The sequence below is a fragment of the Sciurus carolinensis genome, chromosome 3 (genome assembly GCF_902686445.1).
Source record: "Sciurus carolinensis chromosome 3, mSciCar1.2, whole genome shotgun sequence".
NCBI classification, from domain to species: domain Eukaryota; kingdom Metazoa; phylum Chordata; class Mammalia; order Rodentia; family Sciuridae; genus Sciurus; species Sciurus carolinensis.
The window spans coordinates 1576506-1604023 of NC_062215.1; the positions used below are offsets into that span (position 1 = coordinate 1576506).

Consider the following 27518-nt stretch of genomic DNA (forward strand, 5'->3'; position numbering starts at 1 on the left):
AGTTGTTTATGCCTTGAGTGCAGCTCGAGTGCAGCTCATGGGGACACCGATGGGTACCACCACACCACCGAGAGAGGAGGTGCTGTCTTTCCACATCTGGCCTGGCAGGGTCTCCCACCTGGCCAGCTCTGGGCATGTCCAGCCTACTGTCGGGCATCAGATGTGGGTAATGTTGGGGGATAGGGCACCCATACCTGTGTGGCCTGTGTCATTGGCACGGGGCCCACTCTGTGGGTTGTGCAAGAGCACATACCTTGAGGATGGTAGGTTTTAAGAGACCCCTGAGTTGGGCAGGTGCCCTGAGATTCTTGCTCCTCTTTCATGGTGTTCAGGAGACCTGGCCTCCCTAGGAGGCTGGATCAAGGCTTGGGCCTCTGCTTCTGTAGCACATACAGCACCCCTGCTCTCCTGAGGCTCCTCTCATGCCTGTCCTCCACCTTGTGGCCCAGCCCTTGCCTCCCTGTCAAGGCAGCTCCAGCAGGCAGGAGATGACCCAGCTGACAGGACTGTGGGCACCCAGACCACGTGGGTCAGTTAGGGAGCCATGGTTTGTCAGAGCCCCATCACAGCCTCTAGTGTCATTGGATTGGCTGGCAGTCAGGCTATCTCCCCTGGGTGTTGCCCTCAGGCAGGACCAAGCCTACATGTGCTGCCCTCCCAGAGGGCTGCTTCATACCACTGTTCTCCCTCCTCCCGTCGCCCTCCTCCAGCCCAGCCCCTGTCCCTGGGCTTCCATGCAGAAGAAAGTTTTCTTAGCACTGAGCAGTGTGGGGACTGCCATGACTTCCTGTCTTGGGTTTTTGATCCAGGTGGTGCTATGGGTCGGCCTGGGTGTCCTGGTGGTCAGCACACTCACCACCCTGTCCGTGAGCGAGGAGGCCCCTGTGGACTTGGCAAAGGAAGCTCCTGGTGGCCGGCGTGGGGAGGTCGAGGGAGCTAGGAAGGCGGAGGTGGCCCGACTCTCAGGTATGCATCAGGTCCCAGCCCAAGCCCCAGCCCACTGAGCCTTCTTGGGATCCGTGACCATTGCAGCGCCTTGGGATTGTGGGCTGCCTCTTGGCTTTGCTCGGAAGGTTTTAATCCTCCAGCAGTGGCCTCCATTGGTGGGTGATGGAGCTGGCAGGGGGCTCCTGGGACTCACCACCCTGGCCTGTGAAGGCCTTTCCACAGAGGCTGGCCAGTGTGCGGGGTCACAGGATGGTGCCGTGCCCGCCCGTGGTAGGCTGAGACCCAGCACCTGGCCCCTGGGTGCACTGACAGGTGTGTAAATCCATGGTAGTGCTCCTGTTTGCTCATTTTGTGGTTGTATTTTTTTCCTCAGTAGAGTCAGCAGTTATGTCTCAGCCTTGTTTCCTGTTGTTAACTGTTTTTCAGTCATTGATAGCATTGCAGCCCACACCCCCTTGTGCAGCTGCAGGTCCCTCGGAGTCCTGGTGGTGCTGTCATCCCCATCCGAGGCCATACATGTTAAGGGTGCAGGGGTTTATTGTGGCATCTGGGGTACTCAGAAGTTTGTGTGTCTGGGTGGTCTGTGTAACTCCCAGGCTTTCCCAGGCACAGGTAGGAAGGGTAATGCAGGGATGGCCTGCAGGCCCTCAGACCCTCTGTCCAGCCCCACACCTGCCCAGTAGCTCTAAGTGGCATCAGGTGATGCTAGCAGATGGGTACTCTCTGTGCTGGCCTTCATGGGGCTTCTGTCCCTGAGACCATGTGCCACACCAAGGGTGCATCTGTATGTGGTCAGCCAGGAGACTTGGATCCAGATTCACTAGCTTCCGTCCAGCCACAGGCTCTGGGGAGGTCTTGCTGGGGGAGCAGTCTATCCTTGCTGGTGAATTTCAGGTCACCATGAGGATGCCTGCCCTAGAGACACCATTCTTAATGGACAGACGACACAGCCCCATTGAAGGGAGACCCCTGCACTTGGAGACATAGCCTCAGCACAGGGCCTAGATTACTGCTGTCTCTCACCTCATACAAACTGTCCTGCCCTGCCCGCCCCCCACCTTTGGGCGTTCTGTTCTGGACAGCCCTGTGCATGGAACAGCTGCCTTCCTGGGTTGGCAAAAACAGGTAAGACGGGTTCTGTTCCAGTTCCTTGCATTCGCAAGGTTGAGAAGCAGATAGGACCTGCCAGGCAGGTGCTGTGGGCAGCTGGGCCCCAGAGAAGCAAAGCAGAGTGTTCAGAAGCTGTAGGTTGCTGCACACCGCCTTTCCTCAGCTGTGGCAATTGGACTGGGAGGAGGTGGCTGGTGTGTGCCCACCCCAGTTGATGGCCTTGGACTCAGTCCCCCCGGGAAAGGCCAGTTCAAAACTGTCTGAGCCTTTGGGTACAAAGCAGGTGCTGATGCTGAGCTGCAACAGAAGAGGGGGTTTGGTGGGGCGTGCGTCCTGGCAACTGGAGCTGAATTCCAGTCTGTGGGGTCCCTGGAGGAACTGGGTGTCACGCTGTTCCCGAAAGTGCAGGCCTGCCTGGTGTTGAGCTCCTTACTCGGCCAGTGCTGGTCTCCTGTCCTGTGGTGCTGCATAGCCTCTGGTCAGAGCCAGCTTCTGTGTCCTGTCACTGCATGCCACCTGCTCACCTGAGGCCCTCCATGGCCACATCTGGTCTTCATTTCTTTCCTGAGACTAACGCATGGCCTCTTAGAGCCTCATGCTGGCAAGTCCCCTGTCTTCTAGCCACCAGTCACCTCCAAACTGCCTCCTTGGGGCAGAGCTGGGACCTGGAAACTCCACCAGCCTGTGCCCATGAGCTGCACTGTCAGCATGCACAGAGCATCTGGCCTTCTGCTTCTGTGGAGACCACAGATGGAACCTGCCTGCTCTGCTGGGAGCCCTTCTGAGGACTGAGTCCAGCCTTCACGTGGGACACATGTGACTGGCAGGCACAGTCCAGGCTCCACATGTGGCCTTTGGGCCTTCCACAAGCATGGCTGTGTCCCCCTAACGGCTCACAGAGAGTTATCCATTAAGAAAGGTTAAGTAGGCCATTTGTCTCTGTCTGATAGCACCCTGAGGACATCAGGTGGATTGGGATCCTGGAGTGTCGCAACTCTTCCTCCCGACATCTAGCTTCCCTCTCAGCTTGGCCCTCCTGCTCACGCATGCTGGCGACAGCCTTGGTCCACACCCTGGTGCCCTGCTCTGTCCCCTTTCCCCAGCAGTGGAGAAGCTGTGCTGCTTGGTGGGAAGAGGAAGTGAGCCTGGCTGGAAGGTGGGCCTGAACTTCAGGGCCATGGGGTGGAGCCTGTCGGGCAGCCACTGCTTCCTACCAGTGGGTGCTGGCACAGAGGTAATCTTGGGCTTGTGGTGGTGCACACGTCCATGCCTCCAGCTGTTGGGATCTCTCCCACCTCATCATTGTGGATTCCTGATGACCTACCATGACCTCCACTGCTGTCCACACCGGCTCCCCTGCCATGTCTTGGAGGAGGGTGAGGCTCTGTGCACCTTCGACAGGGCGCTATGGGCAAGACCCTGCCACCCGTGCTCCCCCTCTCTCCCTAACTGGGCAGTGCTCCCCATACCCTACTGGGCAGCTTCTAAAAGCTCATGTTCTGACCCGGCTTGGTGGCATACACCTGTAATCCCAGCTGTTTGGGAGTTTGGAGCAGGAGAATCTCAAGTTCAAGACCAGCTGGGCAACTTGGATGAGATCTTATCTCAACATAAAAACTAAAAAAGACTGGTGATGTAGCTCAGTGTCAACTTCTGACCTGTATTGAGTGTGTGTGACCTGGGCCACCTTGCTGTCTGTGAGGAGTGACCCTCACCACTGGCCACTGGCAGACACCCCTGAAAATCATGAGGGTCCAGCATCACTTTCTTTGCTAGCACCCCATCACTGCACTGCTGGCCATGGGCACCCAACCGAGGCCTCTGGGCACCAGGAGTTGACCATCTGACCCTGGGGGTCCCTGACTTGCAGAAATATTAGACAGTGAGATCATCCAACAGTCATGTCCAGAAGATGGGGTTTTAAAATCAAGCCCTTAATGGGTGGTCGGTTCATGCAGTAAGAGTGAGGAAGGCAGCAGTGGACGGCTGGGAAGGTTGTCTGGAGCAGGGCTGGCTTTGATGAGCACTGACAAAGCCTCTCCCTGCTCCATGGAGAGGTGCTCGGGTTCTGAGCCTCTGAGTACAGCTCTGGTGGAAGCTCATGCGTGGGCTGCAGGGACATCTGCAGTATCATAGAGGGGATGCTTTCCATCTGTACTGACCACAAGACACAGCAGTGGTGGGCAGCGGCCGTGATCAGTGGCACTGCCCCGAGGCAGAACAGTCCAGCCCTGTGGAGCTCCCCAAAGAGCCCCAGTGACCAGGCTGGCTGTTTGCTCACCTTAAGGACAAACAGGGGGGCTGGGGAGGTAGCTCAGCTGGTAGAGTGCTTGCCTCGCAAGCACAAGGCCCTGAGTTCAATCCCCAGTACCTCAAAAAAAAAAAAAAAAAAAAGGACAAACAGGGTTTGTCTCCTACTAGAAAGCCACTTCTCAGGGGCAACTGTCCTGTGGAGAGTGGGCTTCTCTTTGTTTCACTGGCCCTCTCCTCAGCCCCATTATCAACCCTGCACTCTGCTGTAAGCCCCTCTTGATCTGTGGTTCTTCCTGTACATGCACAGGGCTTCTGCCAGGGGGCTAATTGTGTGCTGGGGACTGGTGCATTGTCACCTGCCTGCGTTTGTCACTTGGTGGCGCTGTAGAGCCTTTCTGTGAGGTGGTCCAGCACGGGAGGGGCCAGCCTGTTTTGTTAAGGATGCTTCTTACCCAAACGGACAACACAGGGCTCACGTGTGGGCCGCAGCACAGCACCAGAGCCCATGTCACACTTCTGCCTCCCTTTCCTGACAGCGCTGGTTGGGGAGGGGGCACAGAGATGACCCTGGGCCTCTGGGATGAAAGGATTCTGATTTCCCAATTAGGTCTTTGGTTTCTGCCATGCTCGCCTAAAACATAGAAAGTGGCCATTTGAGGTAGAGGTAGTTCCTCCTGGGTTCTGTTGGATCCCTCTCTGGCTTGCTGGCCGCTGTACTGTGGCTGCAGTGGGATGCAGTGCAGGGACAGGGCCCAGCTTTCCTTGTGTTTTTGCCCTTTTGAAGTGAATTTCCCCCATCATCAGTGAGATATTGACAGGATTTCAGATTAACACTTCTAATGTTTTCCTTAAAGGGAAGGGTAGGGGAGTTTTGGTAGGTCACCCTGCAAGGGAGACCCTCTGGAGACGGCCCATCGATGGGTTCACGCTGCCACCTGGTGGTCATGACTGAGTATTATGTGGAGTGGTCTGTTTCCAGTTAGGTGTAAATTGCATGTTGACATATTTTTGTTATGAATATACATGAAAAATGACAGTTTTCTTTGCTGTTTAGCTCTTAATGATTGAGCAGGAAAAAATGGCTGCCTAGACTCTGCTGTTTGCGAAATGTGATCATGATCCCGGAGAACGACCCTCTCCCTGTGCTGATTGACAGGCAGCTGTGTGGAAGGGTGCTTAGCTTACTGTCCATGCTTACAGTCCAGGATCCTGTGGTGAACATGGCTGAGGATGGTCGGGAGAAGCCAAAGCTGTCCGAGCAGAAAGAGGACCTGGAGCAGGCCCAGATTAAAGGCCCCGTGAATGTCCCAGGCGGGGAAGATGCCAAGGAGAAGCAAGAGGCCGCACAGCTTGATCGCCCCGGTCAAGGTAGGTGGTGCTGGCCATTCAAGAGGGACACTCAAGACTGTGCGTCTTCCCTGAGCCCAGCCTTAGGTCCTGCCTTCCAGCATTCTGCATCTTTTCATTCTCTTTGGCTGAAGCAATTGCTTGCCAATTCTGCCCTCGTAACTCTCCAGAAGTGGCATCAGACCTTGGCCAGACGTGGTGGGCTAGCAGGGGTGGCGATGGTACTGTCGGGCACGTCACCCTGCTGAGAACTGGGAAGGTTTCCCGGGAAGCGAAAGTGAGTATCCCTTACTGAGCCTGATCCCCCAACTGCCCTGTCCTTCCAGGCATTGCTGTCCCCATGGGTGAGGCCCACCGCCATGAGCCTCCTGTGCCTCATGACAAGGTGGTGGTGGACGAACGTCAAGACCGTGAAGGGCCAGGAGAGAACAAGTCGCCTTCCAGACGCATAGACGGAGGGACTCCTGAGGACAAGGGGCAGGTGGTGCTGCCTCTGCCTGAGTCAGAGAGAGAGAGGAGGGAGCCAGAGAGGGGAGAGACAGGGAGAAGACCTGAACAGGCTCAGGTCCTGGAGGAAGCAGTTGGTCTTCCTGAAAGTCCCCAGAAGCTTCCAGAAGCAAATGACCAGCCAGGTATCCAGCCTGGGAAGGATGACCATGGCCCAGGCAACAGAGATCTCCATCCGGGGCCCCAGGCTGCAATCTCTGCAGAGCAGAACATCCTGGCTGCAGGTGGAGGGCAGCCTGCACGCGGTGCTGCTGGGAACACGGGGAAGCCTGCAGACAGTGGCCCTGGTAGGTGTCAGCCGCTTACTGCAGGAGCTCCCCTGTGGGGTGGGCACGGGATGCGGCAGGAGGGACTGATTACTCTTTCTTGTGTCCCCGTCTCTCTCATTTCATGAGATTAGCATGTGAATGTAGCAGCCCCTTTAGCAGCTGGTGGGGAAAGAAGAGTCTGGTGGCTTGACAGCTACTATAATATCTGTCACACAGTTGTTTGCAGACCACTAAATGTCAGGTGCCACGCTGTTCTCGTGTGTCTGGGTGCACACCGGGGACGGCTCGGGAGCGCTTGACAGGTAACACATTGTTAAGTGCCCGTCTAAGAGCTAGTTAGGACGAGGCTTGCATTTTAATTGGCGAAGGTAGTTAACATTGGCTCCCTGCCACAAGCCTATGAGATTGTTAAATATTTTTTTATTACTTCCCTGGTAATCATCAGGTTGAATATAAACTGTGCTGACGGTGGGGAGGGGGCGATGACGGGGAGTCATTTTAGGAAACATCTGCTGCCTCCTTTGTCCCCCACCCCCAGCATTTTGCAAAACCTGAGCCTCCTGTATGTGCAGGTGGGAAGGCAGCCCTCCCGGCACAGAGGCCAGCTCCTGGGGCTGGGCTGCAGCCAGAGCCTCGAGAGCAGAGGGACACAGAACACCCAGGTGGAGACCAAGCGGGCAGCAAGCTAGAGGGTAAGGCCTGAGCTGCAGCCCCTCGGGGCCCAAGGTGGGGTTGGGGAGGGGCTGGGGTGTTCCTGGGAACCCACCATGCCCCAGCTTCTGCTTGCCTCCGATTGTCTAAGGAAGTGCCTTCAGCAGCCCTCTTCTGATCCCACTAGGGGCTTTTCCCACAGCTCCTCTGTGAACAAATGCTTTATCATCACCCTGTCTACCCTTTAGAAAGGATCTGCCGTGGCACCACATGGCTTTTAATTACCCTCTTTATTTCACCTTAAAGCAGGTAGGTCGCTGTTTCCATTTGGGGTTGAAGCCATCCAAGTGTGGCTCTTAGCATACCCAGATGTGAAGATGTGCTTTAAGGCTGTGCCTTGCCTGGGGCTGCCTGGTAGTGTTGTGACCCTGTGGTCCTAGCAGGGTCCCTTCCACCCCTTTGTGCTGTAAAGGTCTGTCCCCTGCTCCTTAAAGCTTGGCCCTGCCTTTCCTGGCTTTGAACCCTGCAGACCTCCTCGCAAGTGCTCTCTGACAGGGGAGGAGGTGGCGGCCTCTAGTGGCCTGCAACGATGGCCCCTCCTGCTGATTTGGTGACCAGCAGGCTTCTATGCCTTGTTGGCTCCCAGCCCCTTGCCCCCTCATGTGCCACCATTCTCAGGACACAACTCACTTGTGCTTTGGTGCTGGGAGATTGGGTCCCTGCCGTTCTCAGAGATGGCAGGCAGCAGGTTGCTCAGCTCTCCTGGGCCAGGCTGGCACCAGCCTCAGCTGCTGTGGACATGGTGCTGCCTCACATGTTCTGGGACCACCGTCAGGGTGGACGAGGCTGCCAGTATTGCCCTCTGCTGAGGCACAGTGGCAGAAGTCCTGGAAGGCAGAGCTGGGCGTATGGTGGGTTTCTGGGGGTGAGGAGTTGCTCGGAAGACATTCCCATACTTGTGGCTCTTGCCTCCCTCTTGGTCTGACTGTGCTTGTTGGTTCCAGTTTCTATAATCTGTCACCTAAACCTATTTGATGCTTTGGTTTTTTTTCTTTCTGAAAAGAGACTTTTCACAGTTTCCTATTCTGCCTTTCTTCCGTATGCCTCTCAACGGGACGAACAGCTGAAATTAAAAAGATAGTAGCAGGTAGGACTTGAAGGAGTGTGTTGGAATGGAGAGCGTGCTCGTGGAGGGCCTGGAGTTGTGGGAACAGGGCTCAGGGCCTCATGAGGGCGTCATGGGCCCGGGAATCTCTCCCAGGTGGGTCCCTGACACCCAGCGCACTCTCCCTTCTTCCAGCCCTGATGTGACTTTCCTGTCCTTAGAGGACCACTGTGAGAGGAGTTGCTAAAGGGCCACCCACTAGAGATGGGTGTGTCCATACATTCCACATGGGTCTCCACATGTGGGCAGCCTTTGGTACATCTGCCTGGTCCTGGTGGTCCCAGTGGTCCTGGTAGGCTCTGACTTCGGTGATCCCCCCTCCAGTGTCTCACTTGTGTCCCTTGGGGCTTCCTGTAGTACGCGGCCCCTCCTGGCAGCAGTCCAGGGCTGATCCTCCAGGCACATGGGAGGTGGGAGGCCTGCGCTCTTGGAACCGCTCCCGGGGGGGCAGGAATGCGCCAGCAGCACGTGGGACCTCACGTGCTCATGACTAGACAGCCAGGGTGAAGCGAGGCCCATGCTGAGGTGACTGGTCTGTAACCCATGGGGATAGCTCCCTGAAGGGAGGTGTGGGGGCCACTCTACTATGTGGCCTTTCCCTCTGGGCAGGTGTCTGGACAGCCCTGGGCTGGGCGTTGGTAGGGAGTATGGTTGCCCCTCATCCTCAAGGTCGGTCCTGTCTACCATGCAGTCAGCTACGGCATCTTTGTCACTGGTCCAGAGGAGATTGGGCAAAGCCCCAAGGCTGTGTCCAGGGGAACTCGCTGCCCCTGGGAGGATGCTGCCCTGAACTGCCCCAGCCACTCAACATGTCACTCTTGGGGAGGATGGCCTGCCATCAGTGCGTTGATTTGAGCTATTCCCCTGGCAGCCCTAACCTGTCCTCTTTCAGAGATTCTTCATTTTAATACTTGTGAAAATTTCATAAGCCACAGGAGCCTGCTGTACATAACTGACCCAGTGCTGAAGGGTTTGCAGCAAAAGCCAGCTCCCTGCTGACCCTATGGTGGCAGTTGCTGGTGAGGCCTGGCTGGTTCATAGACAGAGCACAGGTGCAAGTGGATGTTCAAGGCCTCCCTCCCATCTGTGCTATCCCACGACTGGGTGGGCGCATGCTTCCCTACCTGCTAGGGCTGCTGGGTGTCCAGGATAGCTGTGTGCTGGCCACTGGCCTGTGCCTCACTGTGTCCGCCCCCATGCTCTTCTTAAAGGAAAACTGTGTTTTCATTCTCACCTCAGAGGAAACTTTCCTAAAGTGCCAATATTCTTTTTTTTAAGTAGCTTGTAGTTTTTATTTTCTTATATGACTGGGCTAGAAAAATTGAATGCGTGAAAGGCAGAGAAATCACCCACCCCAGGTAACTGTGCTGATCTTCCAGCACATCCCAGACTGACTTGGTTTTTCTCTGGACATGTTTTTCAGCAAGTACTGGGCTCTGCCAGTGTCTGAACCACAGCAGTGGGAATGCTAACTGGTCAGATGGCCCTGGCCACCAGGGCATGGCTGCAGCAGCAGCTGGCACAGCCCAGCTAGTAATGGGCGGGTTCCCAGGGCTCCAGGGACCCTCACCACACTCATACAAGTGAGGTGGAGGCAACATGGCCCTCATGGGGCACAGCCCTCCGCAGCAGTTCTGTGCCTTGGGCGTGTCATGCTGGTAGCCCACCAGGCGTCCAGCAGCCCAGTGTCCTGACTGTGTGTGTTCCCACCAGAAGCCGGCAGGGCAGAGATGCTGGACCACGCTGTCCTGCTGCAGGTGATCAAAGAGCAGCAGGTGCAGCAGAAGCGCCTGCTGGACCAGCAGGAGAAGCTGCTGGCTGTGATTGAGGAGCAGCACAAGGAGATCCACCAGCAGAGGCAGGAGGATGAGGACAAGTCCAGGCCAGGTAGGCTGGCCCTGGCGGGGTGCCAGGGGCCTGCATCTGAGGCTTGGTGGCCTGAAGTCCTAGAGGGCGAGTTTAATTCTTGATTTGTAATTCCTAACTTCTTGCAAGTTTGTTCTTTTTAGTCCCTGCATTAGCGGCTTGTATTCGTTTCTATGGCCAAACTAACCACCAGCTTCATTTGTAGAAGACGTGCAGCCAGAGGCTGGAGTGGGTGTGCCCAGAGGTCAGGAAAAGGAAGCCCAAGACGGGCCTGCTGGGGAGATGGAGAATGCCCCTCCACAGCCCTTGAAACCACTCGGAGCTCCAGGGGATCGCGCAGCTCCACCCCAAGAGCTGGGCCAGCACTCCCTAGGGGAACCTGAGGGGGCAATGGGCAGAGATCCAGCTGGTCCTCCTGGTGGAGGCTCTGACACAGAGCCTCAGGCAGCTCAGGCCAAGCTGAGAGAAGAACAGAAAGAGGCTGTGCCCGAGGTGCCCCAGGCCGCTAAAGACCCTGAGATGGCCCAGGACATGGAGCCAGCACCTAAGCCACACCCTGCTGGGGCACCTGGGAGCCCAGAAAAGCGTCTTACTGAGGAGGTCCTCAGGCAGAGCCAGGACATCTTTGTCGGAGGTTCCCAAGAAAGGAAGAAAACTGGACAGGAAGTAGCAGCCACTGGGGCTGACATACAGGAGGAGGCTGCCCAGCCCATGGTAGGGGCAGTTGCAGAGGCTGGGGACCTTCATGTGAAGTCCAGGCAGTCGAGCCGAGACCTGCGACCTGCCGCAGACCCTTCTGGCAGGCCAGCAGGAGTTGACCCTCAGCCCCAAGCCATGCTGGGTCAGAAGGAACCCTGGGCCATCTCTGATGGAGGCCAAGGTGGTCACCTGGAAGCAAGAAAGGAGCCCCCTGGTGGGGACCTTGCACCTGCTCCTCATGAGCAGTTGAGAGCTGGGGAAGACATTGTAGTCCAAGAGCCCAAGCAGAGGCCAGACCCTGAGCCCGGCCCCAGAGTAGCTGCCCCTGGGGCTGAGAAGCCAGACAACGCCAAACCCAACCGAGACCTGAAACTGCAAGCTGGGTCTGACCTTCGCAGGAGGCGACGGGATCTTGCCTCTCATCCAGAGGAGCCAGCCCCAAAGGATGGGGTCATCATCAGCTTTAACCCCCTCCCTGATGTCCAGGTGAATGATCTTCGCAGTGCCCTGGACGCCCAGCTCCGCCAGGCAGCAGGGGCTGCGCTGCAGGTGGTTCACAGCCGGCAGATTAAACAGGTTCCTGGGGCTCTGGAGGAGGCCGGAGCATCTGCTAACCCCCGTGGCAGCTAGTGTCCAGCCACGTCCCTGATAAGTCTGGAGGTCACACTTGCTTCTTCCCAGATATTCCTCTGAGGCCCTCAGTAAACGCCAAGAAAGCCTGAAGGGTCGTGTTGTCTATGGCTTTGTCTCCTCCCTGGCATTCCCCTGCTTACTCTGAGGAAGAGGTTCTCTGACTGGCACTGCCATGTTCAATCCAGCCTCGTCCCTGAGGGGCAGGCACTCCGATGTTGCCAGCAGCTCTAGTCCAGTTCAGCCTCCGTGACACCCATGTTGCACCACAGCCTGTGCTTCCAGGTGGGCCTGCCGGGTCTGCCAGGGGCTCCTCCGTGAGCACGCTGAGGCCTCCCACTTGCAGGCCAAGTGCTTGGTGTGAGGCACAGGGGTGGGTGAGCCTCTGAGATACAGGGTGTGTGTTGCCCTAAGCTTCCTGTCAGTTCTCCACATACTTCATGGTCTATTCTTTGAAATTAATGATATTTTTAAAAAATAAAACCACCTCTGGTAACTAAAGAGTCAAGTTGGCACTGAGTCACCTGAAGGAAAACCCAGTCAGGATTCGATGGGACTGATGGGACTGGAGGCCATACAGAGGAGATGCCCACAGTGTGAGTGCAGCCCCAAAGAGCTGTGCAGGTGGCCTGGTCCTCGTGGCCCAAACCCCAGTGCTGGGCTGGTGGCCCTGCAGGCCTGTGACCAGGGCAACCTAGCATACCTTGCCAGCCCTGGAAGTGGCAGAAGCCCTGAAAGTGGCAGGTGCTGTGCCTGCAGTGGGCTCAAGGCCTGGGGGCAGAGCTGCCTCGCGCCTTTCTCCCTTTCCCTACTCTGTGCAGTATGGCCCTGGGCCTTGCTCCTGTGAACTGAGGCAGGAATGTGTTGGATTTAGTTATGTCCCTTTAACAAGAGGGTATTCTCTTTTGTCACCCCTGGCCTGTCTTCAGGGAACTGTGCCGAGGCCCTTCCGTGCAGGGTCATGGAAGCACCCTGTGTGTGCCTCTTGGAAGCCTGGCTAGGGCTGTGCGGGGCTCTGCCTGCACTCTGTGGTGTGCTCTCCCTGCACCTGCTGAAATCTTTTTTTTAAAGGTGTAGGTGGACACAATACCTTTATTTATTTTTATGTGGTACTAAGGATCAAGCCCAGAACCTCACACATGCCAGGCAAGCACTCTACCACTGAGCCCCAGCCCCCATTCCTTGATTTTTTAATTGTAATTTTTAAACATGTCATCAGGCAGCCTGAAGACTAGAAAACGAATAGGAGTAGAAGCTTCTGCAGGCCAGATTGGGATTCCTGCTGAACCTCAGGAGCTGTGGTAGGGGGTGCTGCTCACACAGGAGGGGTGTAGCTCCCAAGTCACCTCCCATCCTCCCTTCAACTCCAAATAAGCTGTGGCTTGGTTGGTGGTGAAGCACCACCTGAGTGTTCCCGTTGTCACTTGTCTAGGCTTTCCCTGAACACCTCGCCTTGAACCAGTTTTCTCTTCCTTTGTGGATGTTATCCCACCCTCCTCCCTGTCCTGCCCCCTTAGAGGAGTCAGGGCCACCCACCCCAGTAGGCAAGCACCATGACTGGCCACGCCACAGCCACTGCTGCCCTCACCTCCCCCCTCAACACTTTCCTCCTGGCTGTCCCTCTGCTGCTCTCGGTCAGCAGCCCTCCACAGGTATGGACAGGAACTTCTTCCCCCAGAAACTGCAGGCTTCTGGGTGGAACTCATTGCCAGAACTGCCCCAGGCGCTAGACCAGGGTTCTGACTCCTCACTGACACCTTTTTGGGTCATGTGACTGCTGAGTGTGGCTGTACCCCTGGCTAGAACTCAGACTGGGCCATCAGCGAGCCACCATTCCAAGTCAGCTGCTGCCCTTGACAGATACAGGGCCAGGTCCACCCCAGTACAGACCACAGGGGAGGGTGCCTGCCTCTCAGGCTCCCTTCTAGAGCGGGGACAGTGTTGCCTGGTCAGCACATGCTGCATGCAGAGATGGTGCGCTGCACCTTGAGCCAGGGCAGGAACGTTCAAACTTTACAGAACTCCAGCTCCCACTTGGGAATCAAGACATCTGCTGGGGTGTAAAGCAAGGCTGCTAAGAGGATGAAGAAGTGGGCCTCCAGGAGGGGCTTGGGCTATAAACCATGCCTATGGCTCCTGGGAACTCAGGCAGTGCCTAGGTGTATGTGCTCCTGCCTTGCCACTTGCCAGCAGGTGCAACAGGAGGGCTCTCACCACTGACAATGGACCTCCAGCCCCCAGACTGAGAAATACATTTTTTATAAACCACTCAGTCTGAGGTATTCTGTGATGGCAACCCACACAGCACATCTGAAACAGTACAAGCCTGGGTGGGATGATACAGCTGTAGTGGAGCAGAGACCGTCCCTACTGCATCCTGACACCAACAGTGTGGCACTGTCAGCCCAGGAGAAGAGGGCGGGAACAAAGGGCAAGGCAGGATTGGAAGAATCTGGGAGAATGGGCCCTGGAGGTCTGAGCTGCAGGGAGTGAACCTGGCCAGACAGGCCCAGATCTGTGGGCTAGGGAGGACTTAGGGTGTGGCACTCTGAGCAAAAGGAAGTCTTTCTAGTGAGGCTTGGTCCTACGCAGTGAGCTCAGGAAGAGCCTGAGGAGCAGAGAAGTTAGTGCTTCTGAGATGTGGCTGCCCCCGTCCCATCACACCAGCAGAAGCAAGATGAGGGTCATGCCAGCACATTCTGGTCCTGTGCGGTCTGATGCTGCCCCACCCGAGGACAAGATCCAGCCTCTCTAGAGCCTTGATACAGTGGCCACTGCACCCTCCTAGGGTTTTCAGCACTTGGGGCTTTGAAATAGCATTTAGATACAAGGCAGAGGCACAGACTTGAGCTCACAGGGTGCAGTGCCCCAGGGCCCTGAGGGCGAGCACAAGCTGTGACAAGGACAGTGTGACCTCTATGCCCAGCAGAAGAGGAACTGAATGGTCTCCCAGTGCCCAGCAGGTGGCGCTCAGGTCTGTGGCTTCCCAGTGGCCACAGAAGTGTCTGTGCCCTGCAGGGCATTACACTTCAGACCTTTCTTTTAAAAAGGTTCCCATGAGATGGGACCTTTCAGGGGCTGGGACAAGGGGGTAGAAAAGACTATGTGCTCAAGGGCACCTCCTTGGTGGCTCAGGTACAAGGTGGCTGTAGTTAGAACAGCCCCCTCCCAAGTCTGGTCATCTGTAGAGTGGGTCTCCTCATGGTGCCACTGGACTGCTATCTGGTGTGTCTTATGAACTGGCCATCGGGTTCGGGGGCTTCATTCACTACTCAGGTTAAGTGGATCTGGCGAGAATGTTCTTAGGTGGGGACCGGGTGGCAGAGTTCCGGAGCCCAGACCTGCCAGGTTTTTGCGGGAGGCTCTGATCCACTGTCTCTGGGAGAGGCCAGGCCCACATGCCACTCGGTACAATAAAGCTGAGGCTGCAGGATTTAATATTTTTGTCACCTACTTTGTCATCTTAATCTAACCCAGATCCCTACATATAATAAATAAATTCCTGCCTACCCAAGGTTCAGCCTGTTAACAAACACACTCTGACAGCAGAACTTCTCTGCTCCCATCCCTTTCAGCCCCCAAATGTTTGTCGTGGGCCATCATGGCAGTGGAGGTAAGGCCAGAGCAGGGTCTTTCCTAGGAACTTCCTCTGAGGCTTCTCTTGGCCTGAAAGATAAAAGCATTTTGTCTGAATGGCTTATTTCCAAACTAGATATGGCTCAAAAGTAAGAAACTCACCCCAACAGACACCGTATTTTATCAATGACCTTACAAAAAACTTGGGTGTACCCAGTGACCCTGATGGCCAGCACAGACCTCACTGCTCCTACCCTTGAGCACCACCTGCACCAGACCCTACCCAGGCCCAGCACCTATGTACCCACACTCACAAGGGCAACAGTAGCAGAAGACCACTGTCGCTAGGTTCAGGGAGGATGCAATCACTTGCCCAGGTGACAGGGCTCAAGGATGGAGTAGGAATTTGAGCCCAATGCCCCTTCCACCTCTCGTGGCACCCCGTAAAAGTACCTTGGGCCACAGGGAGGAGAGGCCAAAACAGGCTCATCGGCAAGTTTCCTCACTGTAAGAAACAGCTGGGGGCCCTAGCCTGTGTCTGGTCATAGTGAGTGAAGGTTCCTGCAGGCACTATGCAGGGACTACTTTGGGGATGCCTTTATTTGACCTAGACAAAGGAGTGGTACTCTGAACCACAAATGGCCAGATAACCTAAAGGTTAACTTAAAAAATTTTTTTTTAGTTGTTGATGGACCTTTATTTGTTTATTTATATATGGTGCTAAGGGTGGAACCCAGTGCCTCACACATGCTAAGCAAGCACTGCACCAGAGTACGACCCCAGCCCACATTGAACTCCTGACTAGCCACAGAAACCTATGAACAGCAGGAGCCACTCTTCATCTCACACACACATGCTGCAGTGAAGCTACAAAGAGCAAACCACAAAGAGCAGGCTGCCTTTCCCTCGTGGAGGGCTGTGAGGCTGGCAAGCTGCCAGAAGCAACACAGGGCAACTTCTGGTGAATGACTGGCCTCTGGATGGGCGCTAGTTAAGGGGCCACATGGGTGGGGCTGAGCCATTCGAAGAAAGGAGTTCGCTAAGCCTTTCAAAAAGGAGAATATTAACCAAAGATACTCCACGTAGGATGCCCATTCTGCCTAGGGCAATCCAGAAAATCAAGAAGCTGCCAGGGATTCACTGAATCCTGCCGAGTTCTTTCTTACCCAGCTACGGGTTTTTTTGGTCCAATTCCCTGCATTAATAGCTTCCAGTGAACCAGTGATCACTGGCACCATGACTCACCTCAGACCCCAGGCTGAATTATGCGACCCCAGAATGATGATGGCACAAGACCCCTGTGGTTAAAGCCCCATGCTGAGGCCAAGAAACAAAGGACGCAGATGGGGAGGTCAGTGGCAGACCAAGTCCCGGGCCAAGACCGACCAGGACTCCTTGTGGACTAATCGGCGAAGGCTCACGGCTGTCCTGCCCTCCGTGGAGCGCGCGCTGCGGTCCCCTGGGGCAGGGCGGCCCTGGGCGACGGTGCCAACGCGAGCTGGCGCGAGCGCCTTCACCGGTCCCCGCCCTTCCTTCCCGCGGCAGGAGGGACGGAGCCCGACCCTGGGGCGGATTGGGGCTGGGATCGCGCCACCTACCGCGGCGGCGAAACAGCTCCGCAGGGCTTCGAACTCCCGCGCGCAGACGTCCTTGCTCAGGCGGCCGCCGGGGGCCGTGGAGGCCTGCACACACCTGCCGTACGCCGCGGCCTGTGGAGGGAGGGCGCGGTCGGCGACCTGACCGCCGCCACCGCCCGCGCGGCCCTTCCTGCCCCGCATGCATGGCCCCTCCTTCGGCTCCTTACCTCGGCCCCGCAGGCCGCCAGGCGCTCGGGGAAGGCGCGGAGGCGGCTCCGCACGCGCCCCCACACCGCTCCGTTCGCCGACATGAGCGGCTCTTTCGGACCCCGGCGGGCGCCGCCATCTTAAGCCCGCCCCCTTCCGGCGTCCAGCGCTTATTCGGCCGGCACTTCCGTCCTTAGCTTGCCGGCTCTTCCTGGTTGGAGGCCTCGAGCCCCTGCAGTTGGCTCTGGTCCCTGTCTGTCTGTGGTCTGAGACTTCGGGTTGGTTCAGACTCAAATTGCTCACGAAGCCGACCTTAGGGCCCGCCTCCCGCGAGCGATTGGCCAGCGGAGCCAGAGCCGCGCGGTGATTGGAGGACCCGGGCCTGGCGGAAGCGGGGCAGGCCGGGAGGTGACCTGGACCATGGCGGCCGCACCGCCGCTGCGGGATCGCCTGAGCTTCCTGCACCGAGTGAGTGAGGTCGGCTCGCCCCACCGACGCCGGGCGCCCGGGGACCTTCATGGAGCGGTGGGAAAGGACTGTTGAACAGCAGCAGAGACGGGCCGAGCTCTTCCCGATCGCGGAGGATTAGGGGGCAGCGGGCGGGCGACCTCCCGCAGCCGGGGACCGCGGCACTCCGGATGGCGCCTTGCGGAGGGGGCCTCAGGTCTTGGAGACGCGGCGTGCAGGAGATGCAGACATCTCCAAGCGACGCAGGGGAAGCTGGACGCCTGTGTAGTAGAAGCCCCGGGAGAAGTCAGGGGCTGTGACCAGCCACTGGCCGAAACGCTGCGACGTTCTTTGACAGCCCTGAGCCCAAGAGCACCGGGCAGTCCGGGGACGCGTGCCTTGGGCTGTTAGAAGCCGTGCTGGAGGGGAGTCAGGTTTCCCGTGCAGAACCCGGGACCGTGCGCTTATGTGCGAGCTCTCCCTTGGTCCTGCAGACCGCTCCCTCCAGGTCCACTTCAGGGCGTTGTGGGCAAATAACGCGATGTGGCTGTGTGTGCGTGTGCTGGCGGCCTGTGGTAACGCTCATGGTGCACGATTTTACGTGTAGTGATGACACATGGCTGCCATTCGGGTCACAGCCTGTGTTTGGCACCAGACATGGTTCCAGTGCTTATCATTTAAATATCCCCCAATTTTTCCATTCTGTGCGGATACTGGATAACATGACAAACTATTTCTAGGTTTCAACAGCATACGGTTGTGATTACAGGTCAGCACATATAAGCAAACGTGTCAGTTGATATGTGAGCACAAAACCTAAAACTTCAGTTAGTTGTTCTCAGGAATGTGGAGCCAGTCAGGGCGAATGGTTCTGATCCTTTGACCCTGTGCTCAGGATTGCTGGCACCGTTCACATTCTCTATGTAGAATGTCCTGAGCATTTTGCTCTTGCTAGTCAATAAGTGGGGGTATTATTTCAAAACATCTCATGGGTCAATAAGAAGGCCAGGGGCTGTGTCTCTTTTTGACCCAGGAAAAGAAACATCATTCATTTCTCGTCTCCCTGTGGCCAGTGGGTCACTTCTTGTGCCTCTTAGCTAGAGTGAGTCCTGTTTCCAACACCTTTGGTGGCTGTGGGCCCACCTGTGTAAAATGGCAATGTGTCATGGCTCTTATTCCCTTTCAGCTCCCGATTCTCCTGAAGGGCACCTCGGATGATGATGTCCCGTGTCCAGGCTATCTGTTTGAAGAGATTGCTAGTATCCTTCCTCCATGTCCCTGGTGTGGGGGAGAGTGGATGGCAGGGGCGCTTTGTGGCTTATGAGGTTACTGGGGGTTCTACTCTCCAGGGGTGTCCACAGCTCCATCACCGTAGGATCCAGGAGTGCAGGGTCTGAAAGCTGTCTGTGATCAGGAGACTCTGGCAGCCCAACAGTTCTGACACCAGGGCCTGCAGTTGGTGCCTGTAGGAAGCATGCCCAGAGAAGGCCATTGGTGTTAGGAGGGTGGGCTTCTCTCCTCAGCCAGGGCTTCCCAGTGCAACCTTTGTCAGCGTGCTCCTTCCCTAATCTGAGTGCATTCCAGAAATCTCCCACGAGTCACTGGGCAGCAGCCAGTGCCTGCTGGAATACCTCCTGAACCGCCTGGACAGCAGCTCTGGCCACGTGAAGCTCAAGGTGAGTCCTTGATGGCAGTGGTCAGGCCCTAGTCAGGCACTATGGGTGGCCAGGCTGGAGGGGAGGGCATAACCAGTGTGGCCGGTGACTGGGCCCTGCCTGAGCACCCCTCCCCAAACCCTCAGCACTCTACCTGCTGACTCCCCAGGTGCTGAAGATCTTGCTCTACTTGTGCGACCACGGCTCCTCCTCCTTCCTGCTGATCCTCAAACGTAACTCTGCCCTCATCCAAGAAGCCACAGGTACATGGGGCCAGCACAGATTTGCTGGGGGGAGCCAGGGTGGAATGGCAGGGAGGAGACTTGTCGATTGATTGACTGTGAGGGGTGAAAAGGGAAATTTGTTTGTGCTGGAGACACCGGCAGAGGGATTCTGCAGGGAGCATCTGTAAGCCCTCACAGGATGAGGTTGAGTAGGCATCGGGGTGCCGTCATGCTCTGAGGCAGGAGAGCTTGGGGATGATTGAATGTGGTTTTCTAGGACTGAAGCTTCTTAGCAGAGGGAGCCTGGCTCAGCACAAGGCTGGGCATGAGCAGGGCTGAACCAAGCAGGGCCTTTCAGGCTATGATGCAGACCTGGGTTGTACTGTCCAGCCCCTGCAAAGCCTCTTGTGTTGCATCTGGGTGGAGGAGACTGGGCTAAGGCAGCAGTGAGAGTGCGAAGCCCTGACTCGGCAGGAGAGGGGAGGGTGTGGGGGAGCCTGGGGAGAAGATAGCAGCCACTGTGGGTGGCACCGAGGGTCTGCTTGGGTGAGACCTGCATAGGATCCCGAGGGAGGGAGTCCCTGATGGCCACGCGGGCAGGGATGGGGGTGTCTGACGCATGCAGCTTTGGGGAGCGGGCCTTATAAGCCTTGCTGTACAGGCAGTGAGCAGTGCAGGCTCAGCCCGCCCCCTTTTCTGCTTCTTGCCTCGTAGTTTTTGCAGGGCCCCCGGATCCTCTCCATGGGAACAGCTTGTACCAGAAGGTGCGGGCAGCTGCCCAGGTAAGCTCAGGGTCACCCTGGAGCCCACAGGGCAGCAGGATTTGTACCAGAGTGCCCACACGGGACCCCAGGCTCTGCTCCTTGCTGCCAGCCCACAGCCTCTGTATCTAGCTGGGCAGCTCAGGGGAAGCACCTGAGATGGAACAGAGCTGACAGGAACAGGGGGGCCAGAACAGCAGGCCCAAGTGGACACTGAGCACCGTGCCTCCTCCTTCAGGACCTGGGCAGCACCTTGTTCTCTGATGCCCTGTTGCCACTGCCTCCCTCCCAGCCACGCCGGGCCTTGGCTCCAGCAGGTACGGGACCTGGAGATCCTGTCCAGCCTGTCATTGGGTTTCTTCCTCTGGGGTTGCTTGTGTGGGTGGGGCTGGCTGATCTGACTCAAGGATCTCCCCTAGGCATGGGCTCCCAGTCCAGGCCTCAGGGCACCCTCCAGGGTTTCGGCTACAGCAAGGAGCAAGCCCAGGCAGGTATGGGGGGTGCAGCTGTGTGCGGGCCCAACACGTTGGGGCTGCAGGGAACAGGAGGACAGGGGAGTGGGCCCCTCTGCCTCCCCTGCTGCCACCGCAACCCCCAGCCTCACCTGCATGGACTCTTTCCTGGCATGGTCCCCACTGGCACCTTCCTGCTAGGCCATGAGGAGGGCAGCAGGGTGGGGCCACACTGGCTTTGGGGACAGGTGAGAGAAGCCAAGCTGGGAAGTCAGCAGGGGCTTAGTCTCCTGAAGGGACTGAGGGCCGAGGGCAGCAGCCAGCGGGATGGGAACATAGAGCCATTGCCTGTGGGAGTGGTACAGGGAGCAGAGCCTGCAGACGCCTCCTGTCCTCAGGATAGTGAAGCCTGTGGCTGGGACCAGCACCTCAGTTGGCCCCTGGTGCTGGCATCTCCTGGGGTCCAGCGGTTTGCTACTAGACTCTTTTTTTTTTTTTTTTTTTTTTTTGTGGTGCTGGGGATTAAACCCAGGGCCTTATGCTTGCAAGGCAAGCACTCTACCCACTGAGCTATATCCCCAGCCCACTACTAGACTCTTATAGACCATCCTTGTCGCAGCTCTGGGGGCTCCTGCTGATGTTTCGTTTGGATATGACCTGCACAGGGTCCTGATCTTAGGGGCAGGGCAGGCTGTCCTCGGAGGAGTGGGCCTTAAAAGCCATATTCTGGGGACTTTTTCTTGTTTAGCCCAGGAAGCAGAGCTGCCCCGGAAGCCTGGCCCCCTGGCACCAGGCCTCAACCCCTCAAACCCTAGCACCCCTCAAGCAAAGGTCAAAGATACTTTTCCTTCTCAGGATACCTCTTGCCCCAAGCTGCTGTAAACTGAGGGTGTCCAGGACCATGTTCCTAGCAACTGCTGAAGTGGAATATGCTGGAAGCTTCCAGAGGGCTGGGGTCCCACTAGGAACCTCTGCCTTACTTGTAGTGCACATCCTGACTTCACCATCCCTGAGCAGGGAGCATCCCTGGCGCCTCCATGCTGGAGAACCTGGGGACCAGGGGCTCACCTGGCTCCCTTCTGTGGCCATAGGCTCTGCCAGTGAGGCCCTCCTCTCCACCATCCAGAGGGCTGCAGAGGTGGTGGCTAATGCCGTGCGCTCCGGAGCCCAGAATCCCCCACCATGGGGGGACACCTACCAGCCCGCCGTGACTCCTGCAGTCAGCCATGGCCTGCCCACCCTCGGGAACCAGCTCCCCGGAGCCATCCCCAGTGTCCGAGGTACTGAGGCAAGGGCTCCCGCTCTCAGGAGTGAGGTCACTCCTGTTTGCTGGGCCAGGGGCTTTAGGGGTGTGGAGGCAGATGGCAGTGCTTCCCCACAGGGGGTAGGGACGAGTAGGAAGCAGAGCTGCCCCAGGACCTAGAATAAGCGATCCTTCTCTTCCAGCCACCCGACACCAGCCCGGGCAGGCCGGAGGGGGCTGGCACGAGCTGGACAGCAGCCCCAGCTCCCAGAACTCCTCCCAGGACAGCGACCTGAGCAGGGCCTCAGACTTGGGCAGTCGGTCTGGTAGTGACAGCCACTCAGGGGCCAGCCGGGAGCCAGGCGACCTGGCAGAAAGGTGAGCAGGGTCAGCGGTGGGGGACATGTGGCTTCCTGCCCTCCAGGCCTCACCCCAGCATAGTGGGGAAGGGCTGTCCCCCTTCACCAGGGCCGGAGCTGCCTGATTGCCTGCCCTGCCCAGGGTGGAGGCCGAGGCCCCGAGTGACTGCCAACAGGAGCTGAGCCTGGTGAGGACCTTGGTACAGGGGCCACGCACTTTCCTGAGCCGCGAGGAGGCCCAGCACTTCATCAAACAGTGAGTCGATACCCGTGCCCACCCCTGCCGCAGCCAGGCCCTGCCCCCATGTCGACATGGGAGGCCAGCCAGGACCCCCACCCAGACATCCCTCCTGCACACAGGTGCGGGCTGCTCAACTGTGAGGCCACACTGCAGCTGCTCCTCCACCACCTGGGCGGGGCCGGCGAGCGGGAGCAGATGGTGAGGGCTGGGGCCTGTCCCAGGCCTCCTGGGGAGCTGCGAGGGGGCGAGGGCTCAGCCCTGGGTGGGCCATTGGGTGCTGACCTTGCTCCTGCCTCCCAGAGGGCCCTGAGCGCCATCGCCTCACTCAGCTGTGCCGACCTCCTTCCCCTGGAGCACGTCCTCCTCCTCTCCCAGGCGCGCTTGCAAGAGCTCAGCAGGGGCAGCCCTGGACCTGTGACCAGCAAGGCCACCAAGGTGGGCAGCAGCTGGGGCCACATGTACCCGGCAGAAGTCCCTGTTGGGCTCAGGACCTACCCTCTTCTGGACACATGCCCCTCAAAGCCCTTCTTGGTGGGCAGTGCCAGCAGAGGAAATGGAACAGGGTCCCTGCTGTCCCCTGTCCTCGTGCTGGCTGCACCATGGGGCACAGTCCTCTGGCCCAGTGCCTGGCTCAAAGCTAGAGGAGGCTCTTTCTCTCCCTCCCTCCTCACAGCCTTGCAGCCGGAGAGTCCCCTATGGCTAAGGTCCTCCCAACTCCAGCCCTGGTCTACGTCCACTTCCCCAGCACTCTGAGCACCTGCTGGCCCCTCCCCCAGCCTGGTCTACCCCTCTGTCAACCTGGTCCCCATTTCTTCCCATTCTGTGGAAGTGCAGCTGCTCGTCACCCAGCCCTGTGCCATCTGCCACTGCTGCCCACTGGCAGACTCAGCCACAGTGCCACAGTGCTATTGGGTGCACCTCATGTCCAGCTATTGGGATGAGCAGACGTGCTGGGTTCTTCAGTTCCCTCGGTGGTGCCCAGGAAGTTGAGGACGGGAATGTCCATCTGCATGATAGTGACACCAGACAGGCAGGCAGATGACAACAGGCACCTGCCCGAGCTGGCCCTGCCCTCTAGGCAGAACACTAAGGAGGGCATCTGGGGAGGAACCAACCTGTCCCCCAGGACTCCTGGAGCCCTGCAGGAACCTCCCACTTCCTCTCTTCCTCCAGATCCTGAGGCACTTGGAGGCCTCCTGTGGACAGCGGCCTCCTGCTCCCAGGCCCTGCACCCAGCCTGGCCCTGCAGCCACCCTTGCAGCCCCATCTGACCTGCTGACTGGCCCATTGCCTCCCTCTGGGGGCCAGGCCTTCCTCCAGCCACTGAGCTCCACCCCAGCCTTGCCCAGGAGCCGTATACCCTCCCCACTCCTGGACTCCTGTCCCCTCCCAGTCCCTGGGGACGCCAGTGAGGCTGAAACTTCTCCAGCAGGATCCAGAGAGCAGGATGCGGGCACCCCAGAAAGAGGGCCCAGCAGGTGTCCGTGGAGTCGTGGCTCCTTGTTTGCTGGCATGGAGCTGGTGGCTTGCCCCCGCCTGGGTGGGACCAGGGCTGCTTCAGAGGAGCCCCACCCAGCCCAGCCTCCCCAGGCATGGGCCCAGAAGGCAGCAGCTACAGAGCCTCTGGGTTCTGAGCCCTCAGCTTTCCCGTTCTTAAATGCGTGACCAGGTGGACGGCATACAGTTTCCTTGTTGTCTGCTGGAAGTTTCCTCGCCCCACTTTGGCCTCTCACTCTCACCTACTGAGGCCTTGGTGTGGTCAGCCCTGAGCCAGGGAGCCCCAGTGGGCCAAAAGGCAGGAGGACTGCCCCTGGTGGAGACTGCATGGCACCTTGACGTGCCACAGACCAGCCAAGACTGGATGTAGGTACTGAAGAGCTGCTTGATCTGGTGCCCCCAGAAGACCTCTGTGACACCCACCCTCCAGGGCCAGTCCCCCACACCTGGAGGACAGGACCCACACCTGGCTTCTCAAGGGTCTGGGTGACTGGGGGCCACCTGTTGTATGGGAGTTTGGGGCCATTGCGTTGCAGACTAATGCTTCCCAAAGGCTACTGGCCAGTCTCCAGTCAACCTGACCAGAGGAGAACCCAGGGCTATCTCAGTCCTGTCCATCTACTCTCATCTCCTTGGCTAGATGCTGGCTACTTGGACTTGAATTCTTGTAGCAGCAGACAGGGCTTCAGGTGCTGGCCTTGGGGTCCAGGAGTAGCCTCACCTTCAGAGTTGAGGCTTCTGGGATGGACTTGGGAACAATAGCTTGGTCCTTACTTTGTTTTGGTCCTGACCTCAGATCCTTCCTTCTCGGAAAGGCCACAGTGGACAGAACCCACCGCCTTGTGGGGCAGGGTGCAGATGAGGCTGGTTTGGTGCACATGGGTTCAGCAGGTCTGGTTCCTGTGTGCCCTGCTCCAGGCTCGGGCTGCTCCCTTGGCCTTCCTCCTACAGACCACAGGGAAGAGGTCCATCCCACAAAGGCCTGTAAGAGTGCTGGGGTTTACACTCTGAATAAACACTACTGTTTATGTGGAGTTGGGCCACTCTTTGTTTTTTTTCCCCTTTTTTCTGCATGTCTGCATTTTAATGAAGACACTGTTAGTAAGAACACGCTGAGGATTTCTTTTTGAGGGGCGCGCACTAGGGATTGAACTTGGGGCACTTAACCACTGAGCCACATCCCCAGCCCTTTTTTTTTATTTTATTTAGAGACAGGGTCTCACTGATTTGCTTAAGTTGCTGAGACTGCCTTTGAAATCTTTATCCTCCTGCCTCAGCCTCCTGAGCCACTGGGATTACAGGCGTGTGCCACTGCACCCGGCTCACTTTGAGGATTTCTTAATGTAAGGCAGTTATTATTTCTTCCTTAACTGTTTGGCAGAACTGCCAAGTGGCCCCATGCTTGCCATTAACCTTATGTGAGCAAGAATATGTCCATTCACACCTTGAGCCTGGTGGTGGTCACATGACTACTGCCTGAGATGAGAGATGTCCGTCAGAGGAGATGTACCATGTTCACAGATGAAGATGTCCCTGCTTCCTGAACTACAGACCTGCAGGCTTAAGGTGATCCCCATCAAGTCTTAGCTGGGATTTTTGTTTTTTCCTCATTGCTGGGGATGGAGCCCAGAGACTCACCTGCTGTGCCCTGGCCCCCTCTGCTGGATTTTTTTTTAGATATAGTGGGCAAACAGCCAAAGTCAAAGGAATTAGAATAGCAGACAATCTTGAATAGGAACACACCAGTAACTGATTTCAGTACAGCTGAGGCTGGTGTTGGTGACAAGGTAGATGCTGCCCAATGGACCAGCACAAATGGTCCATCAGTCTTCTGCAAAAGTGATTCCACCCTGAGGAAAGGACAGCCTTTCAAGACAGTGCTGAGCACCCAGACATCTGCATGTGGAAAAAGGAACAGAAATCAAATCTTGGCCCCTACCTCATACCTTACCTGTAGTTTAAAGGGAACCATAGGCCTCAACATGAAACTGAAAACTATCAAGCTTCCAGAAGAAAACAAGGAGAAGTTTCTGTAGTTGGGTTAAGCAGTGGCTTTATGAGATAGAAATAACACAAACCACAGAAGAAAAAAATAGGACTTTATTAAAAAAAAAAAAAAAAGCCAGGTGCGGTGGTACACACCTGTAATCCTAGCTACTTCAGAGGCTGAGGCAGGAGAATTGCAAGGCCAGACTGGGTAATTGAGCAAGCCCCAGCAACTTAGTGAGACCCTGCTTCAAAGCACTTACCTAGCATGCATGAGAGTTCAATTTCTAGTATCTCAAAAAAAACACCCACAAAAACAACTTGTTTTTGACAGTTAAGGGAACAGGGAATGAGCAGAGACAGAAGATTCGTTGAGATCACCTGTCTCCTATGAAGGACTGATATGAAGGCCTCGTAAGGAACACTCAACTGTAAAATAAAAGGACCCACATTACAAAGTGGGCAGAACATGTGAACAAACGTGTCCCGAAAGGACACGTGGACACAAGGCACGGCTCAGGAGTGCATTCTGAACACCCCTGGTCATTAGGAAGGGGCCCTGAAGGCCACGTGGGCTCCCATGACCTACCTGTCACGGGCTGCAGAAGAGGGACGCTGGCAGCACCAAGTGCCAAGTGTGTAGCTGCCTGGCTGGGGGGCATGGCGGTTCCACACCACGGTACCCAGCCAGCAGGCCCCTCCTGGCACTCACCCCAGAGATGGAAACCGCATCCGCACCGTCTGCAAGCAAGTCCACAGCCGCTTCTTCAGTTGCCATGCTGGGGTCGGCGCTGTGCTTGCCTGTGGCTTGAACACTTCCGTGAGGAGCAGGGACCAGTCTTCAACATCAGTGGGAGAACCAGGTCCAAGGCTACACACTGTGACTGTGACACTCTGGAGGGGCAGAACCAGGAGGGGCAGCTTAGTGGTCACCGGGCCCCAGGGTGCGGAGGCTCTGACAATGAGGCGGCCCTGTGCGAGTCAGCTTTCTGTCACTGCGGTGAATACCCAGGGATGACAACTTGTACTTTAGCTGGGTTTCAGGGCCCTCAGTCCATGGTTGGCTGGCTGCATTGCTTTGGGCCTGAGGTGAGTCAGAAGAGTGAGGAGAGGAAAAGAAAGAGAAAGAGGAAGCAGGAGCCCAGACGAGAAACACCCCTGCAGGGCACACCTCTGTCACCCACTTCCTCCAGGTGGGTCCCACCCCCACAGCCTCAGGGCCCTGCAGCAGTCTGTGTGCCCATCAGTGGATTAACTCCCTGGTGAGCTCAGCCTCACCATCCAGTGCCCCCTGCAGGCCCTTCTCGGGACTCTGAAGCACTGAGGACCAGGCCTTCAGCACATCCCTTGGGAGCATTCCAGATCTACACCCTCACACCCCCAGGCCTTGTTGCAGGTGCGGAGTGTTCCACACTTGGACTACGGTGGTGGTTACACAACTGTCAAAACTGTGCATTTGACCCTGTACGAACCAACCCCTTCTATCTTATTTATGTATTTACGGCAGTCCTGGGCATGAACCCTGGCATGTTCTACCACTGAGCTACATTCCCAGCCCCTTGTTTTTTATTTTGAGACAGGGCCTCGTTCAGTTTCCCAGGCTGGACCTGAACTTGTGATACTCTTGCCTCAGCTTCCTGAGTCACTGGGATTACAGGCCTGCACCATCCATGGCTCTCAACTTCAAACCTTTTTATTTATTTATTTATTTTGTACCAGGGATTGAACTCGGGAACACTTGACCACTGAGCCACACTCCTAACCCTTTTTTGTATTTTAGAGACAGGCTCTCATTGAGTTGCTTAGGGTTTTGCTAATTTGCTGAGGCTGGTTTTGAACTCCCGATCC

At 57.0% G+C, this 27518-nt stretch overlaps 3 protein-coding genes across 10 annotated transcripts in view; 2 read left to right on the forward strand and 1 right to left on the reverse strand.

Moving 5' to 3' along the window:
• The window catches only part of Slc38a10 (solute carrier family 38 member 10), a 39817-nt gene extending 27869 nt beyond the window's left edge, over positions 1 to 11948 (forward strand). For 3 of the 6 annotated variants that reach the window (XM_047544077.1, XM_047544080.1, XM_047544082.1), the window contains 7 exons: positions 810 to 966; positions 5512 to 5679; positions 5985 to 6452; positions 7007 to 7126; positions 8149 to 8232; positions 9964 to 10137; positions 10322 to 11948. In XM_047544077.1, the coding sequence (XP_047400033.1) occupies positions 810 to 966; positions 5512 to 5679; positions 5985 to 6452; positions 7007 to 7126; positions 8149 to 8232; positions 9964 to 10137; positions 10322 to 11445 (2295 nt within the window). In that variant the 3' untranslated portion in view covers positions 11446 to 11948. The remainder of the gene's footprint in view (positions 1 to 809; positions 967 to 5511; positions 5680 to 5984; positions 6453 to 7006; positions 7127 to 8148; positions 8233 to 9963; positions 10138 to 10321) is intronic. The other 3 variants (XM_047544078.1, XM_047544079.1, XM_047544081.1) reach the window with 3 other exon arrangements.
• A 2917-nt stretch (positions 11949 to 14865) lies between these two features.
• Positions 14866 to 16966, reverse strand: Ndufaf8 (NADH:ubiquinone oxidoreductase complex assembly factor 8). Its single transcript, XM_047544084.1, has 3 exons — positions 16826 to 16966; positions 16620 to 16730; positions 14866 to 15111 (listed from the first exon to the last, which is right to left on the reverse strand). The coding sequence occupies exons 1-3, from the start codon at positions 16907 to 16909 to the stop codon at positions 15082 to 15084; spliced, it is 225 nt and encodes a 74-aa protein (XP_047400040.1). The 5' UTR covers positions 16910 to 16966; the 3' UTR covers positions 14866 to 15081.
• A 182-nt stretch (positions 16967 to 17148) lies between these two features.
• On the forward strand, positions 17149 to 24712 carry Tepsin (TEPSIN adaptor related protein complex 4 accessory protein). Of its 3 annotated transcripts, XM_047547756.1 has the most exons (14): positions 17225 to 17273; positions 18286 to 18354; positions 18439 to 18511; positions 18837 to 18928; positions 19077 to 19170; positions 19846 to 19913; positions 20131 to 20209; positions 20312 to 20383; positions 21436 to 21624; positions 21791 to 21965; positions 22089 to 22202; positions 22307 to 22385; positions 22488 to 22622; positions 23361 to 24712. In XM_047547756.1, exons 1-14 carry the CDS (start codon positions 17226 to 17228, stop codon positions 23850 to 23852), a joined length of 1779 nt encoding a protein of 592 aa, XP_047403712.1. In that variant the 5' UTR covers position 17225; the 3' UTR covers positions 23853 to 24712. The 3 variants fall into 3 exon arrangements, with proteins under 3 accessions (XP_047403713.1, XP_047403712.1, XP_047403714.1); XM_047547757.1 differs by lacking the exon at positions 18286 to 18354 and having other exon boundaries at positions 17149 to 17273; XM_047547758.1 differs by lacking the exon at positions 20312 to 20383.
• Positions 24713 to 27518: the final 2806 nt, after the last annotated feature.